We start from the raw sequence: 18,198 nt of genomic DNA on the forward strand, positions 1-18,198 counted from the left end.
GGATAATCCATGCTTCCTTAGCATTAACAGAGATAGCCCAATGCAAGTGCTGGATCAGGAGAGAAGGAGATGCATTTAAATATTTTTGTTTCATTTTAAGCCCTTCTAAATGCATTTTTATTCCTCACTTTCCCCTCTCCTTCTCAGTGATGCTTCGCTTACGAGCTACTTTCTCCTCATATCCAGAGTGCCCATCCATGTTGGTGCAGTGGGCGGCTTCTCAGCAGAGTCTTGGGGCCACCTGTTTTTCTGTTCCTCCAGGCCTGGGCATCCTGAAGTGAGACCACCTGGCACACTCTTCCCTAAAATCCTTGGAATCATCTCCATTCTGAAAACTTCCATTCTCGGTTCTCCCTCCCAGGCAGTGGTGGGTATGGGAGCAGACCAGCATATAGGATTACCAGGGCTGAATTTTGTTTATTTAGCAGGATACACAGCATCTATGAAGTTGGCTTTTTCATTAACTTGATTTGAGACTCTGCAAGCTATCTTCTTAATGCTAGTATTAGTGACTTTAAACTTCTTGAATTGATCCTTCTAGAAATGCTTAATTTAGATATTCTGATTACGTAGGGGAAGGAACCATAAAGACCATCTTTCTGATCAGCTTTATTGTTTATTCTCTGAGCAGCTAGTTTGACCATTCTGAAGAAAATAGATGTGGCACTGATTGTCCCATCACCTCTGCCAGGATGCATGATCCTGTAAAAACTACTTTTTTAAAGAGTGAACCATTCTGAATGCCCTGCTTTATAAAGGCCTAAGCCAAGACCCATAGCCTTTAGATTCATCATTTCTGTTTTGTGCTATTTGTGACGCAGGCTATGTTTGAATGACCTGGAAAAGCTCATTTAGTTTAACTTTTAGTTTAACCAACAGTCCTTAAAGTTTGCCTTCTATTAGCTCATTTTGTTCTTGAGATACTGCCACTATTCTTGCTGACTATTGCTATGGATACACCAAGCCAAAGACTTAAACTTTCTGCTCAGTGTTTTATTGCATCCGGTTACCAGCAATGATTATTTTCCTCAAGTAGGATGCCGATCCTTAACTTAGGTGCATGGTCTTTCATAATGTCTTCTGGGAAAGATTTTTAAAAATAATTTTTTCTTTAAATGTACATGGTAATTTAAAAAAAACTTATCCTAATAACTTGAAAATTTGGAAAAAAATTTTTCTGCTGCCAAAAAAATTATTTTCATACATATACAAGTTCCATTTGAATGTTCCTGCATTAGCAATCTTAACAATCTATTCCACTTGTTTGCATTTCTGTCTTTTAAAAGTTCATATACAAGGTAAATTACATTTTTCCTTTTCTTTTTACTTTTTGTGGTTTTTTCCCTTGCTTTTCCTTCATTTTGAAAACATTCTGACAAGACTTTTTTTTAACAGTCCTTTTTTTAATGTCATGCAAACCAAAAATTTTTTCCTGAGTATCCATTTTGAATTCAGTTCTGTAGTAAATGTTACCAGTTTTGTCTCTTAACTATCTATTGTGACTGCCTCCCAGTTTTTAATTAATCACAATCCACTTTGCTTGTCCCACTCTTAAAATATCCATATATACTTTTTTTTATTGGAGTATAGTTGCTTTACAATGTTGTATTAGTTTCTGCTGTACAGCCAAGTGAATCAGCCACACGCAATATCTATATACTTTTAAATTTATGCTTTTATTCTTGCATTTTTATCCCTTCATGTCTTCTGCAGGTTGCTCTCTAACAGTTTTCCATTGACCTTTCTATACTACCATATTCTCCTCTCTTTTTTTTTTTTTTTTTTTGGCCACGCTGCACGGCATTTGGGATCTTAGTTCCCCAACCAGGGATCGAACCTGCGCCCCCTCCAGTAGAAGTGTGGAGTCGTAACCACTGGACCATCAGAGAAGTCCTCTTATTTATTTTTTAAATATCGAGGAATATTTGATTATGTTTTTCTCTTCTTCTTCTTTTTTTTTTTTTTTGCAGTATGCGGGCCTCTCACTGTTGTGGCCTCTCCCGTTGCGGAGCACAGGCTCCGGACACACATGCTCAGCGGCTATGGCTCATGGGCCTAGCCGCTCCGCGGCATGTGGGATCTTCCCGGACCGGGGCACGAACCCATGTCCCCTCCATCGGACTCTCAACCCCTGCGCCACCAGGGAAGTCCTCTTCTTTTTATTTATTCATTAGCCTTCCATATCATAGAGAACCCATTACTTTAGGGTTTTTTTTAAATAAAACCATTTTTCTCATGGTTTTATACTTATAAAATGCCTTAGTCTTTTTATTTTTTAGTATCCTATAAAATTCACAGCCTCCATCTCAACATTTTATAGTTTGTCAAAATTGTAACAAAAACTCTTCAATTTGAAGAAAATCTGAGTTCATTTCTAGCTTTCCTTCCCTGATAAATGCACTTTTTGATCATATTTGTTTATTGTTCTATGGGCAATAAAAGCAGTGGGTGACCTCCAGGCACACCTTGTGGTTTATTGTTTCTAAAGGACATTCTTTTCCTTTCCTTATAGTTTTATTTTATTCTCCCTCTGAACTATGCCTGAAAGATTAGACTTACTCTGTGTGGCCTTTGAGGACAGACCCAGGACTAATGGATGGGACTGATAGGGAGTCAGGTTTTGGCTCAACCTGAGGAAAGATGTTCTCTTAAGCTTTTGGAAAAGACAAGAAGCTTCCTGGAGAAATAGTGAGTTCCCTGTCTTTGGAGGTATTTAGAAAGAGACTGAATTTGATTTTCTGCCTTGGTAACGTAGCGATCTTTTTTCATTTTGATACCCAGCAGTTCTTATTAAGCAGGAGTTACAGAGTTAGAGAGGTCAGGACCTAACACAGGAAAGACACAACTAGTTTAGCCAACAATCTATTGGTATAGGAAGAATCCTCCCCCAAGAAGCAGGTAGAGCCAAAGCAATCTTGAGAATGAAGAACAAAGTTGGAGGTGTCATACTTTACGATTTCAAAATGTACTACAAATCTGCAGTAATAAAAACAGTATGGGATTGGCACAAAAACAGACACATGGACTGATGGAACAGAATAGAGAGCCCAGAAATAAACTCACACTTATGTGAGCAATCAATCTACAACAAAAGAAGCAAGAATATACAGTGGGGAAAAGACAGCCTTTTCACTAAATGGTGTTGGGAAAATTAGACAGCTACATGCAAAAGAATCAAACTGGACTACTTTCTCACACTACTTAGAAAAATAACTCAAAATAGATTAAAGACTTGAATGTAAGACCTGAAAGCATTAAACTCCTAGAAGAAAACATTGACAGTATGCTCTTTGACATTGGTCTTAGCAATGTTTTTTGGATATGTATCCTCATGCAAGGGAAACAAAAGCAAAAGTAAACAAATAGGACTACCTCAGACTAAAAAGCTTTTGCACAATGAAGGAAACTATCCATAAGATGAAAAGGCAACCCACTGAATGAGAGAAGATATTTGCAAACGATATATCTGATAAGGGGTTAATATCCAAAATGTACAAAAAATTCATATATCTCAACATCAAAAAAGCAAACAGTTCTATCTAAAAATGGGCAGAGGGGACCTCCCTGGTGGCGTAGTGGTTAAGAATCAGCCTGGCAATGCAGGGGACATGGGATCAAGCCCTGGTCCAGCAAGATCCCACATGCCACAGAGCAACTAAGCCTGTGCTCCACAAATACTGAACCTGCACTCTAGAGCCCGCGAGCCACAACTACTGAGCCCGTGTGCCACAACTACTGAAGCCTGCCCGCCACAGAGCTCGTGCTCCACAACAAGAAAAGCCACCGCAATGAGAAGCCCACGCACCACAACTAAGAGTAGCCCCCACTTGACACAACTAGAGAAAGCCCGCACTCAGCAATGAAGACCCAATGCAGCCATAAATAAATAAAGTTTATCAAAAAAAAAAATGGGCAGAGGGCCTGAATAGACGTTTTTCCAAAGAAGACATACAGATGGCCTACAGTCACATGAAAAAATGTTCAACATCACTAATCATCAGGGAAATGCAAATCAAAACCACAATGAGATACCGCCTCACACATGTCAGAATGGCTATCAAAAAGATAACAAACAACAAGTGTCGATGAGGATGTGGAGAAAATAGAACGCTTGTGCACTGTTGGTGGGATTGTAAGTTGGTGCAGCCGCTAGTATGGAGGTTCCTCAAAGAATTAAAAATAGTACTGCCATATGATCCAGCAATTTCACTTCTAATTATTTATCCAAAGAAAACAAAAATGCTAATTCAAAAAAATATATACACCCCAATGTTTATTGTAGCATTAGTTACAGCCAAGATAATGAAAGCAGCCTAAGTGACCATTGATAGACAGATGGATAAAGAAGCTATGTACACACACACAGTGGAGTACTACTCATCCATAAAAAATGAAATCTTGCTGTTTGCAACAACATGGATTGATCTAGAGGGTATATGCTAAATGAAATAAGTTGGAGAAAGACCAATACTGCATGATCTCCTGTATATGTGAATCTAAAAAACAAAACAAAGCAAAATGAAAACATGCTTGTAGGTACGGAGAGCAAACAGGTAGTTGTCAGAAGGGTGGGGGTGGGGGATGGGCAAAATAGGTGGAAGGAGATTAAGAGGTATAGACCTCCAGTTATATAATCAGTAAGTCACGGGGATGTAATATACAGCATAAAGAATATGGTCAATAATATAATAATGTTATATGGGGACAGATGTTTACTAGACTTACGGTGATCATGATATATGCAAATGTCAAATCATTATGTATGAAACTAACATAATATTGTATGTCAACTATATTTCAGTTAAAAAAAAAAGAAGAAGCAGGTAGAGCAGAGTATTAGGAGCTGTGAGGACAAGAAGAAGTTAGTTATACTAGCCCATTACTCCATTTCATTTGTTGCTCTGGTTATAGGTTTACCTAGATTCTGTTGGGTTGAGGGAAGACAGTCCCTTGGTGAGCATGAAAACCGGTGGAGACAGTGACGGGTCCTTTCAATATTTTCTCCTGCATGCCTTGTTTTATTATTTTACATTTACTTTTTGTTACCCAGTAATTCTGCATGTTTATCAGTTAGAAAAGCAGGGATCCATTCTTCCTCTAACATTCTTCTCATACGCTTCATGTAGACTGAGAGGGAATATTCTTATCAATGGAGTGTGTCTTCCCATTCTAGCCATAGAAATGTTTGACTTGGTAACTATGAGGAAGTTTGTCCAGTGGTTCAGCTTGTTATTTGGAGTTTCTACCTGTGTAGAGAATTACTAGTTATTAGATGTTGTTTAAGATGTAGGAAAGAACCAACAGCAAGGGATATCTAGAGTAGTTGCTATATTGATATAGGGAGTTGAGAATCAGTATTTGCAGTATCTGTTAGGAGAAACAGGTTTGTGTTTTACTTTAAAGGTTGCCCTGGGAAAAATAAAGAGCTTCCTTTGGGAAGTCTGTAGAGAAGGGCAGGATTTGACTCTCTTGGCAGTGATTCCTTAACTTGTTTGGGTCTAAGACACCTCTGACCAGCCTTAGAAAGCTATGGATTCTCACCCTAGAAACCATCCATTGTATGTATGCATAGAATTGTACATACAGTTTCAGAGCTTTACAGATTCCCTGAAACTTGTCCTCGTTAAGAGACTCTACTAAAAGGATGGAGTTCACCTGGCACTTTGACAAAATGTAGTGCTCAGAGACTATTACTGGGAGGAATCTGTTGAAAACCCCAGGTTGTGGTGTGACTTTGCAGTTTGCCACCTCTTTGTTCTTTTCCTAACTAAATATGGCAGAATTCTTGATCTTGGAAGTGACAATGAACAGGCCAGTTGTAGTGGGGGAAGTTGGCTTCTTTCCTATTAATTTCATCTTCTATCACTTTTTAAAAAGACTGACTGCTCCTGGGGCAGAACACAGCAGCTGCACCACATCATGGGCTGTGGAGCAGAAAACAAAGAGTCAAAAACTCTATGGGTAGCTTTAAAGAAAAATGCATGAACTTACACTTGATAATTTATCCAGATTCTAGGGAAATTATCTAATCACAAAAAAATTATGACTCTCACCCATAAATAACCAGAGATCTTCAATGAACCTGGAACAGAATATCCTTGGCTCTTGTGAGAAGGCATTTATTTTAGTCCTGAATGTGAGCAGAGATGCTGCAGGAATGCTGTAGGTTGTGGCTTTGGTTGGTATAGTTATCTGATGGCTACCTTACCTGTGCAGTTTAGCAAATACTCTCAAGTCAGGTGTGTATTTTGCTTGATGCTGGCAATTCAAGTAGTTGCTCCTGCTCTTGCACTTGCAGTCAAGTGGCCTATGATGTGAACTCAGGTAGAAAAAAGTTTATCAATCCAACTGATTTTTTCCCCCTCCATTTTTCCACTCAGCTTTTCCCCAGACCTGGCTCTGGACTCACCAGGCACTGACCACTTTGTCATCATTGCCCAACTGAAGGAAGAAGTAGCCACTCTAAAGAAGATGCTGCATCAAAAGGATCAAATGATTTTAGAGAAAGAGAAGAAGGTACTGTTTAGTTAGTGCTTCTCAGGTCAGAATGAGACAGGCGGGTATATGTGGTGCAGGGCATGATGCTAACTGCTTTTTTGTTTTTGTTTTTTATAAATTTATTTATCTTTGGCTGCGTTTGGTCTTCATTGCTGTGCGCGGGCTTTCTCTAGTTGCGGTGAGCGGGGGCTACTCTTTGTTGCGGTACGTGGGCTTCTCATTGCGGTGGCTTCTCCCTTGTTGCGCGGTTTCTCTCTTGCACACGGGCTTCAGTAGTTGTGGCATATGGACTCAGTAGTTGTGGCTCGCGGGCTGTAGAACGCAGGCTCAGTAGTTGTGGCGCATGGGTTTAGTTGCTCCGTGGCATGTGGGATCTTCCCGGACCAGGGCTCGAACCTGTGTCCAGTGCATTGGCAGGCGGATTCCTAACCACTGTGCCACCAGGGAAGTCCCAAAAGTTGATTTTTCTTTCTTGCATTTGGAGGAAGCTTCCACTTCTAAGGGAGGACCGATGTTGACCAAGCTTACAGAGATGATGTGTAAAACTAATGTCTGCCTTTTAATTCACAACTATAATGTCTGCCTCTTAATATAACAGAGTACTACTCTTTTCAGCATAAGCTTTCTAGGAAGCTTGTAATCAGAGGGTGCTGAATGAGCACGGAGTTGGGACAAGAGGAAGTAGTTACATAGTTGGAATTTTTAGTGCTCTCAGGCTCGGGGAACCTGATGCCTCTGTCTCTATTATTGGGATGGCTGTGTCCAGGGGACAGTAATACTCAAAATATGTGGATCAGGTCTCTCTCCTCCCTGGACAGTGTTCAGGTAGGCCTTCCTCTGTAACTGCATCACTTTGTTTCTATTGCTGATAACTCCCTTCCTGAGTGACCTACTCTTTGAGCTCATTAGTATCTTCAGTAAAGCCTTATTCTGGTCTAAGAGCCATCTCCCCCTCTTTAGGGGAATTTTTTATGTCCTTGTTCTGATTCATATCTATTGTTTCTTATTTTCAGATTGTTAGAGAATATCTCATTTTTGCCTTAATATTTTAATAACAATAAAAATAATAGCTAACTTTTTTGGATGCTTACTGTGTGCCTTACCCCATTCTAAGTGCTTATATATATTAACTCATTTATCCCCATAACAACACTTTGAGGTAGGAATTATTATTATCATCATTTCATAGATGAACAGTACCTTCAGTATTTTTCCCCTTAGGGTTCCTGTCCCTTCCTCTAGCTCTGTTTTCTTCCAGAGGCTGTATGTTGTTTTGCACTGTGTTCGGAATGCTATGATTCATTCTGAATGGCTAACAAAGACATTTATAATGTTAAAATCTTTACCTGCATTCTTTGCATCTGGTTTCTACCTCAGCTTACAGATGAGGAAGTGGACCCAAGAGGATTAAACGACCAAGTTAAATGTCCGAATCACACAGCTGATAAATGGCAGAACAAAGGAATGAACCCAAATCTTTCTGACCCTACTGTTTCTACTGTGCTATGTTTCTACTCTGCCAGTAAGGTGGAGGTGCATGGGAAGAGACCAATATTCTTTCCAATTTACTACATGACTGTCAGATGAAAGCAGACCCAAGTATATTTTCTTCATGAACTAGATCAGAATGACACATAAAAGGATTTTTCAAAATAGAGACAAAATGAACACTTGTTTCTAGTGCTTTGCAATTGCGGGATTTTAGTTCCCTCACCAGGGATTGAACCTGGACCAGGGCAGTGAAAGTGCTGAGTCCTAACCACTGGACCACCAGAGAAGTCCCACAAAGTTAGGGTTTTAGAAAGAGCAAAAACAAGTAGTAGATTATTTCCCATAACTTTCAGGATCAAGGTCACACTCTTGGGTTGGAACACAGGCTCTTCCACATCATGCCTGCCTATCAGTAGCCTCATCTCCTGGCGCTCTCATCAGTCATTTGAACACGCTCTCAATTATCTTGCACTCTGCCTGTGCCCATACTGTTGCCTTTGCTCAGATGCCCTTTTCCTTACCTCATGTGCCAGTTGCTGCTTGTACCTCAAAACTCAGCTCACACATCACTTCTCTGATTTAGATACCTCTTCTCTGTGTTCCTTGAATAGCATAGTCAATAGAAGAAGGGCTGGAGTTTGAATTCTAGCTCTGCTGCTTCCTAACATGTATGATCTTGGCCACTTTACTTAACCCTTTCTAAGCCTTTGATGCTCCCATCTATAAAATGGGAAGAATAACATTACTCACCCACAGGGTTGTCATAGAATTGAATGAAATAATATAATCAAACAGTTTGCCTGGAACAAGGTAAAAATTCAGTAAATGGCAGCAGCTGTTATGCTCATGGCTTCTCTCAAACTGTCAGTCATATTTGTTGTAATCACTGATTTATTTGGAGGTATTTGAAAGATTATTGCATATATTAAATACATGAAATACCTAAAACCTTCTAGTAAGTGGTTAAGTATCAAACATGCTATTTCAGGATTTTGTGTGATTTTCAGGAAATCATTAGAAAAAATAGGATACACAGTTCCCTGGCTTTGATTTAGGTATGAATCACTAGGAGAGCCCTGGATTTCATTAATTTGGGGGACCATTTAGCGCTCTGGTACCAAAACATTTCTCATTGCACAGAGATTTCTTCTGGTCACTCTGCCTTTTTTTCCCTCAGATCACAGAGCTGAAGGCTGATTTTCAATACCAAGAATCTCAGATGAGAGCCAAAATGAACCAGATGGAGAAAACCCACAAAGAAGTTACAGAACAATTGCAGGTGACTCTGCCTATTTAATATGGTAACTCTGGTTTATTTAGCTGATGGTATTTTAAGTGATCATCTCTTAGATTTCTTTTTTCTCAGAGAATTGACAAATCACATTAATCCACCTTATAGATGTCTTTTAATATTTTCTCTTGGATGTGTTCTGATCTTTTTCCCTCAAAAACAGTGGAATTAATAAACGTGTTCTTTGATTTTTGGTTAAACCAGATGTGATTCCAGATGTCTGAATTGTAAATTTTGTTTATCCAGCACATTAAGGCACTCCACGGTTCGTTTGTGTTGCATAAAGCATCCTTTTGTAATAGTGGATCCCAGGAGATTGAAGTACACTGATTAATCTCCAGCAAATACTTTCTTCCCTCGGAACCAAACCCTAGAGCTTTCTGTTGTTTTCTGCCTCTAGAATTTGTTCACCTCTTCCTGACCTCTGCATTGTCTCCCTTGGCATCTGCATGAAAAACATAGCCTATCCTGCTAAAACGTCTTGCGTGCACTGATTTTATTTATTTATTTATTTTTAAGGCCAAAAACCGAGAGCTCCTGAAGCAGGCAGCTGCCTTGTCCAAGAGCAAGAAGTCAGAGAAGTCAGGAGCTATAACCTCTCCATGAGAGGCCACAAGGACGCTCCTGGCAATAGCAATGGATTCCTGGGTTAGGGTGGCAACGTAGCTGTTCTCTGGGAATTGCAAGCTTTCTTAAGAAATCTCTATTTTACTATAGTTATCCTTCTTTGTGTGATTGCAGTGGGGCTGAGTGGAAACACCTGGTTTGTGCTGTATTATGACTGCATGCTTGAATGTTTGGGGTTTCAGGCTCTCTCTCTCTCTCTCTCTCTCTCTCTCTCTCTCTCTCACTCTCCCTCACTCCCCTCTCTACCCCCAGCCCTCCTCTCAGTACTACTGTCTCTGTCTGTCTCTCTTTTGTTACTTTTTTATGTGTGTGTGGTGGTCACTGCTCAGTGTTATGTGCAGAATGGTTTGGGTTTTTTTTTTTTTTGGTCCATCATTGCATCCTGCCATACCCATGAGCAAATAGTTGGCATTAATTACATATCACTGCCACCCTCTGAACTTTGAAAACTGCCACCTTAAGACTTGGTACAGTGGAAGAGAATTTTTCTCTCCAATAAACCTTTTGCTTCAGGGTATACTCTTGGGTTTTTTTCCAGGTGTATTATGTATGAACTTTGTACTATGTATAGCCAGAGTTTTATTTATTTTTTAAAAAAAGAAACTTTTTCTTGATAAAGGAGTAATGGTAGCCTAGCTTGTTCTTCTTGTAAAAATGATGCCTCTTAAAAAAAAAGTCCTACTCTCTAGCGTTTAGTAAAAGAATCAGATCTTTTCCTTCTTGTTACCTTGGAGTCTTAAAAACTGATTGCTAAGGTGAAACAATTCAATATGTAAGTATGGAGTTAAGTGCCTTTTGGAGGATTTCTTGGAAGACCATGTAAGAAGATACTTAAGGGAGGTAGCAAAGATTGGGACAGTCTGTCTTTCTAAGTAAAGGCAGAAAGAAGGGTTGTCCAGGTTGTACTGGACACTTCTCTCTTCCACCTCTTTCTTGATTGTTTTATGTGACTGATTTTAAATTCTGCCACCTCTTTTTAAAAAAATGCCCTTTACTTATATCAGTTGTCATACTGGGCCATTTTCAGGTAACTTTTTTTTTTTACATGATTCAAAATGGGATAATATTCAGACTACAGAGCATTTTGGAGGTTAGTATGAGCTGCTCAAGTATGGACTGTAAGTCCTAGGAGAACGATATCACTGTACCTTTTCCCCACTCCTCCTCACCCACCCCAGCCTGTACACTCCCTGCCTTTAATGGAAATGTATTGAAAACAGGTGCTTCTCAAAAGCAGCTTGGCCGCAGCCTGAACTGTGTCCTCTTTTCCCTTCTTGATCCAATAGGCACATGGATTCTCTTTTCCAGGTGAGAGGATAGATTTGCATTTCTAGCCGTACTCTTGGGTCCTCTAGATGATGTTTGTGAAAGGAACTAGAGATGTGTAGTGTGCCATGAAACAGTAAAACCAGCTACCTTGGAATCATTAATGCAGGGGGTGGTACTAGAGTTAGAGGTAATCATAAGGGCAGATGACATTTGTACCTCAGTCTACCAAAAGTGTAGCAGTAAGTTTAACTTGCTAGGCATTTCCTAGGAGCAAATGCTTCTAATTTGTGAGCATTCTCACAAGTAGAGCCATGCATATAATTGGACAGAGATGTGGAAATGAGTGGCTTCCTTCTGGTAAGAGGAACAATGGACCATGTTACTTATCTATCACTCTAGTAGAGGATGTAATTTTCCCTCCTAAGCAAGGGAAATGGCAGTGCTACTTAGTTTTGTAACTTTTTGAATGAGAAACTTTTAGGTAAAGATAAACTGTCAGATAATATTTTCAGATGCATTTACATTGACTATGGGGAGAAGATTGTAAAAAAAGTTACAGTCATTTTTTTTTAAGTTCAAAGACTTGAGAAATTCTGTTACATGAAGTGACAATGTAAAAACACATTTAGTTTTATACTAAATCTTTTTTTAAGGTCTTGGCATTTAATATAAAGCAAATCCACACATTTTCTAACTTTCCACAAGTTCCAAAAAGGGAAGGAAGAAACCTCAGTCTTGAAATTTTGGTTTTTAAAACTCATGACACTGTTTTACCATGAAATTGAGTAGCTAACTTTTGGTAACACCTTTTGTTTATTTGTATGTTTGTAATAATGGACCTTTTAAAACACAGGAATGTTTTGGTTTGTACAGACTTTGAAAAATGTGTGTTAATAAAAATTCATATTGACTTACGTATAATTGTTTTTTTTTTTCATTTATTTCTTGCTGGTTCATCAATAGACATATCCCATAATCCCCTTCAACCTAGAAAAGAGTCAGTTTGTCTTGCGTGTAGAATTTAAACAATTAAAAACCTAACAGTGCTAATAGGGAGTTTTATGTCCGTCAGAGAATAAAATCATTCTCTTTCTTCTTTGAGTTTATTTATTCAGTTTAAGTGCTTGCTTTGTTATAAGCACTGGTAAGCAATGAAGATACAGCAGTGAAGACAATTGACAAAGTTCCTCTCCTCATGAGGCTCCCATTTAATGGAATATTGGACAGCACCATTGTTCCTTGATTTTATATTTACCATTATTACTCAAAATTAATACGGGATGAATCTTTATAAGGTATGAGTGAAAGGTTTTTGAGGTGTCATCTCAAGGAGAGGAAGGTATTGGTTTGAAACATTGGTGCTAGTACGTTTCTAAATAACAGGTGCCTTTCAGACATTATCACTGTCACATCCTGGTCATTCTGTTCTATAGGTGCAATGACAACCTATTTTCTCTAAATAATGATAGTTTTATAAGTGCTATGGTCTGAATGTTTACTGCCCCTCTCCTCTCCGCCGGATTCATATGTTGAGATCCTAACGTCTAGAGATGGTAGTCTTAGGAGGTGGGGCCTTTAGGAGGAGCTTAGGTTCTGCCCTCATGAATGGGATTAGTGCCCTCATAAAGGATGCTCCAAAGAAATCCCTTGCCCCTTCTACCATATGAGGACAGAGCCAGAAGGTGCCAGCTATGAATCTGGAAGAGGGCCCTCACTAGAATGCGACCATGCTGACCCCTTGATCTTGAACCTCCCAGCTGCCAGAAATGTGAAAAATAAATTTCTGTTGTTTATGAGCTACCCGGTCTGTGATATGTTGTTATAGCAGCCCAAACAGACTACGACAGTAGGTTATGTTTATGACCACATTTATGGTGTGAATTACCTTAATTTACCCATTTACACAGCCGTATAAACCGCTGTAGGGGAAGAATATAGTATAAACAGAGAAAGATATCATCTAGTTCTTCAGGAAGTCCTTCAACCACTCTAACTAACCTTAAAAGCAACTTAGCAGGATTTTGGTTGCATCCTTTTCAGTTTAAGACCATATGTTACCTGCAGTATAGCTATCTTCAGCTAACCGTCAGTTCGAGGATTTTGGGGGATGGGCCGTTTTCGGGAAGGTCCAAACTGTCAGGACATACAGAGTCTTGTGGTTATTATTCCTGCATAACAAATTACCCCCAAATTTAGGTTTTTTTTTTTTTTTTTTTGGCTGTGCTGGGGGCTTGTGGAATCTTAGCTCCCTGACCAAGGCAGTGAAAGCACTGAGTCCTAACCACTGGACCGCCAGGGAACTCCCCAAAATTTAGTGTTTTAAAGCAAACATTTTAATATGCCCACAAACTCTGTTGATCAAGAATTTGGACAGGGCACTGTGGGGACAACTGGTCTTTGTTCTTTAATGTCTGGGTCCTCAGCTGGGAAGATTCAAAAGCTGAAGAAAACTTATTGGAACTGAAATCATCTATCTGAAGACTCTGCTTACTTGTGTATCTAGTGCCTGGACTGAGATGACAAAGTCTAGTAATGCTGACTGAAGCACCTATGTAGGGCCCCTCCATATATACCTTGCCTTCTCCAACATGGTGCCCTCAAGGTAATCAGACTTCTTCCATGGTGGATCAAGACTCCAAGCACAAGTGAACAAATCTGAAGCTGTGTTTCATCATCTGACCTGTCCTCAGAGGTCACATTACCTCACTTCTGCAGCATTTTATTGGTCAAAGCAGTCAGGAGTCCATCCAGACTCAAGGGGAGGGGACATAGATCCCTTCTCTTGATGAGGAGGTGACAAAGTAGAAGAGCATGTGGGATGGAAGCTACTGTGAAGGCTATTTTAAAAAATATAATCTGCCGGACTCCCCTGGTGGCGCAGTGGTTAAGAATCCGCCTGCCAATGCAGGGGACACGGGTTCGGCCCTGGTCCGGGAAGATCCCAAATGCTGCGGAGCAACTAAGCCCGTGTGCCACAACTACTGAGCCTGCTCTCTAGAGCCCGCGAGCCACAACTACTGAGCCCATGTTCCACAACTACTGAAGCCCATGCTCCTAGAGCCTGAGCTCCAGAACAAGAGAAGCCACCGCAACAAGACGCCCACGCACCACAGTGAAGAGAAGCCCCTGCTCGCCGCAACTAGAGAAAGCCTGCGTGCAACAACGAAGACCCAACGCAGCCCAAAATAAATAAATAAATTTATTTAAAAAATATATATATAGGGCTTCCCTGGTGGCGCAGTGGTTGAGAGTCCACCTGCCGATGCAGGGGATGTGGGTTCGTGCCCCGGTCCGGGAAGATCCCACATGCCGCGGAGCGGCTGGGCCCGTGAGCCATGGCCGCTGAGCCTGTGCGTCCGGAGCCTGTGCTCCGCAACGGGAGAGGCCACAACAGTGAGATGCCCGCATACGGAAAAAAAAAAAAAAAAAAAAAAAAAATATATATATATATATATATATATATAAAATCTGCCACATAGAGAATGAATTTTGGAACCAAACCGAATTTAAGAGAACAAGGCACAAGGCAGAAGCTGCAATGTCTTTCATGGCCTATCTTTGGATGTCACACTGCATCATTTCTGCAATACCTTATTGGTTACAGCGGACAAATTACTGACACTGGACTTCCCTGGTGGCACGGTGGTTAAGAATCCGCCTGCCAATGAAGGGCACACCGGTTCTAGTCCTGGTCCGGGAAGATCTCACAAGCCATGGAGCAACTAAGCCCGTGCGCCACAACTACTGAGCCTACATGCCACAACTACTGAAGCCTGTGCGCCTAGAGCCTGTGCTCCGCAGCAAGAGAAGCCACCACAATGAGAAGCCTGCGCACTGCAACAAAGAGTAACACCTGCTCGCTGCAACTAGAGAAAGCCTGCACACAGCAACAAAGACCCAACGCAACCAAAAATAAGTAAATAAATTTTTAAAAAATTACACTATTCAATGTGGAATGGGACTACCCATGTGCATTCATATCAGGAGGCAGAACCACTGGGGTCCATCTTGGAGACTGGCTACCACGTTGACCTTTGACCAATAAGATTGATTAACAACTATGTGAATCTCTGGATTTTGAAGGCAGTAATGAAAGTTGGCATTTGGGGGAAAGGAGTTCATATTTCTTAGTTATAACTGGAGTCAAATAACCACTTTGCCTGCCAGTGCTTGTCAGGCTGTCACTGAAGCAGATCATCAACTCTACTTGAAAAGTGAGACTGTGTCAGGCTGTGGTTAGCTCTGAAGTCAGACTGCCTGTGTGTGAGTTCTATCTCTACTTAGGGTTGTTGTGAGGATTAAATAATGTATGTAGAAGTCTCTAGAACAGTGCTTGGCACCTAGTATGCACTCGATTTTTTTTTTTTTTTTTTTTTTTGCGGTATGTGGGCCTCTCACTGTTGTGGCCTCTCCCGCTGTGGAGCACAGGCTCCGGACAAGCAGGCTCAGCGGCCATGGCTCACGGGCCCAGCCGCTCCGCGGCATGTGGGATCTTCCCGGACCGGGGCACGAACCCGTGTCCCCTGCATTGGCAGGTGGACTCTCAACCACTGCGCCACCAGGGAAGCCCTGCACTCGATTTTTTAAGCTATTATTATGCAAGACTTCACAGAATCTACATTTTCTGTTTCTTGAGAGAGAAAACAGTGAAAAAATAGAGTGAACATACATGTTCACTTTTTAAAAAAATTTATTTAATTTATTTTTACTTTTTTGGCTGCATTGGGTCTTCGATGTAGCACACGGGCCTTCTCCAGTTGCGGCAAGTGGGGGCTACTCTTAGTTGCAGTGCACAGTCTTCTCATTGTGGCGGCTTCTCTTGTTGCGGAGCACGGGCTCTAGGTGCGCTGGCTCAGTAGTTGTGGCTCACGGGCCTGGTTGCTCTGCGACATGTGGGATCCTCCCAGACCAGGGCTCGAACCTGTGTCCCCTGCATTGGCAGGCGGACTCCCAACCATTGCGCCACCAGGGAAGCCCTGTTCATTTGTTTTTGCTTCCAAATTTACTTTATCTCCAGATCACTTTATCCCCAGATTCATGCAGCCCACAACTTTTATATCTTTTTTTTCAACTCCACATTACCCACCTCATGCGTGCCACTTCATTACACTGATCCTTAGAGTGTCATTTTTTTTAAGTTTAATAAGATGTAATTTGCATATGGTAAAAGTTATCCTTCTCAGTGTATAGATCAAAAAGATTTTGATGGATGTACGCAGCTGTGTAGTCACCACAATCAAGACATGGAACATTTCCATCAGCACAAAAACTTTCCTTGTGCCCCTTGGCAGTCAGTTCCCTCCCCCAGCTCCAGCCCCTGGCAACCATTAATCTGATTTCTATCCTTATAGCCTTGCCTTTTCCAGAATGTCATATAAATGGAATCAAACAGTATGTAGACTTTCATGTCTGACTTCTTTCATTTAGCATATGTATTTGAGATTCATCCATGTTGTTTCACGTCTCAGTAAATTTATTCCGTGTTTCAGTAGTTTGTTCCTTCTTATAGCTGAAAAGTTTTCCATTGATAGATGTACCACAATTTGTTTATCTATTCAGCAGCTGACGTATATTTGAGTTATTTCTAATTTTTGGTTACTATGAATAAAGCTAACACATTTGCATACACATCTTTATATGAACATGTGCTTTCATTTCTCTTGGGTAAATACCTGGCAGTGGGATTGCTGGATTGCGTGATAAATTTATGTTTAATTTTCTAAGAAACTGACAAACTTTTCCAAGTGGTTGTACAAGTTTGCATTCCCACTGGCAATATATGATGAGTGCTAATTTTAACACAGTCTTCTTTGCAAACTTCTTTGAATTTCTCCACTGACTCTTCCCTACATTTCCCAGAAAGCTTGTCATATTGGTGATAATGATACTTTATTTTTAAAATATGAGATGTATTTACTGAAGTGTAGCATATATACAGAAGAGGACACACATCACAAATGTATGACTTGATGAATTTTCACAAAGTAAACACAGTTATATAATCACCATCCGGATCAAGAAAGACTGCTACCAGCACCCTAGCCCATCTCATGTGCCCATTCCTAGTCACTCCCTCTCTTCCTCAAAACTGAGAGCTCCATGGTGGCCTAGTGCTTAGGATTCCAGGTTTTCATTGCCGTGGCCCGGGTTCAATCCCTGGTCGGGGAACTGAGATCCAGTAAGCTGCACAGCAGGGCAAAAAACCAAACCAAACCAAATCAAAAAACTAACTACATGCTATTCTGAATTTTAATAATATAGATTCATTTTGCTGGTTTTGAACCTAATAAATATGGGATAATACAGAATGTACTCATTTTTGTCTGCTTCTTTTGCTAGACATTATGTTGGACAAGGTCACCCACATTGCTCACATAGCAGTAGGCCATTAATTTTCATGCTCTATGATACTACAATTTACCCATCCTACTGTTGATGTACATTTGGGCTGTTTCCAGTTTGGAACTTGTGAAAATAAATGCTGCTCTGGCCATCTTCATAATAGCTTCGAACTGGAAACTATCCAAATGCCCATAAATAAGAGAATGGATAATCAAATTGTAGTAAGATCATATGATAAAATACTACTCAGCAATAAAGACCAAACCACTGACATATGCAATATCATGGATAAATCTCAAAAACATTATGTTAATTGAAATAAGCCAACACTAAAGAATACATAACATATGATCCCTTCTTGATGAAGCCTGAGAATAGGCAAAACTAATCTGTAATGATAAAAATCAGACAGTGATTTCTGGGGATGAGGAGAATTGATTAGAAAGGAACACAGCCTGGACTTCCCTGGTGGTGCAGTGGTTAAGAATCCACCTGCCAATGCAGGGGACACGGGTTCGAGCCCTGGTCCGGGAGGATCCCATATGCTGCGGAGCAACTAAGCCCGTGTGCCACAACTACTGAGCCTGCTCTCTAGAGCCCGCAAGCCACAACTACTGAGCCCGTGTGCCACAACTACTGAGCCCGTGTGCCACAACTACTGAAGCCCGAGCGCCTAAAGC

General features: G+C 40.6%; 1 protein-coding gene across 1 annotated transcript in view; it reads left to right on the forward strand.

The window, feature by feature from the left end:
* FAM76A (family with sequence similarity 76 member A) overlaps positions 1-12,091 on the forward strand; it is a 27,740-nt gene extending 15,649 nt beyond the window's left edge. Inside the window, exons 6-8 of the mRNA XM_082611892.1 lie at positions 6,381-6,516; positions 9,167-9,268; positions 9,800-12,091. Coding sequence (XP_082468018.1) covers positions 6,381-6,516; positions 9,167-9,268; positions 9,800-9,886 — 325 coding nt within the window. The 3' untranslated portion in view covers positions 9,887-12,091. The remainder of the gene's footprint in view (positions 1-6,380; positions 6,517-9,166; positions 9,269-9,799) is intronic.
* The last annotated feature ends 6,107 nt before the right edge of the window (positions 12,092-18,198 follow it).

The sequence above is a fragment of the Mesoplodon mirus genome (genome assembly GCF_964341445.2).
Source record: "Mesoplodon mirus genome assembly, chromosome: 3".
In the NCBI taxonomy this organism is placed as follows: Eukaryota; Metazoa; Chordata; class Mammalia; order Artiodactyla; family Ziphiidae; genus Mesoplodon; species Mesoplodon mirus.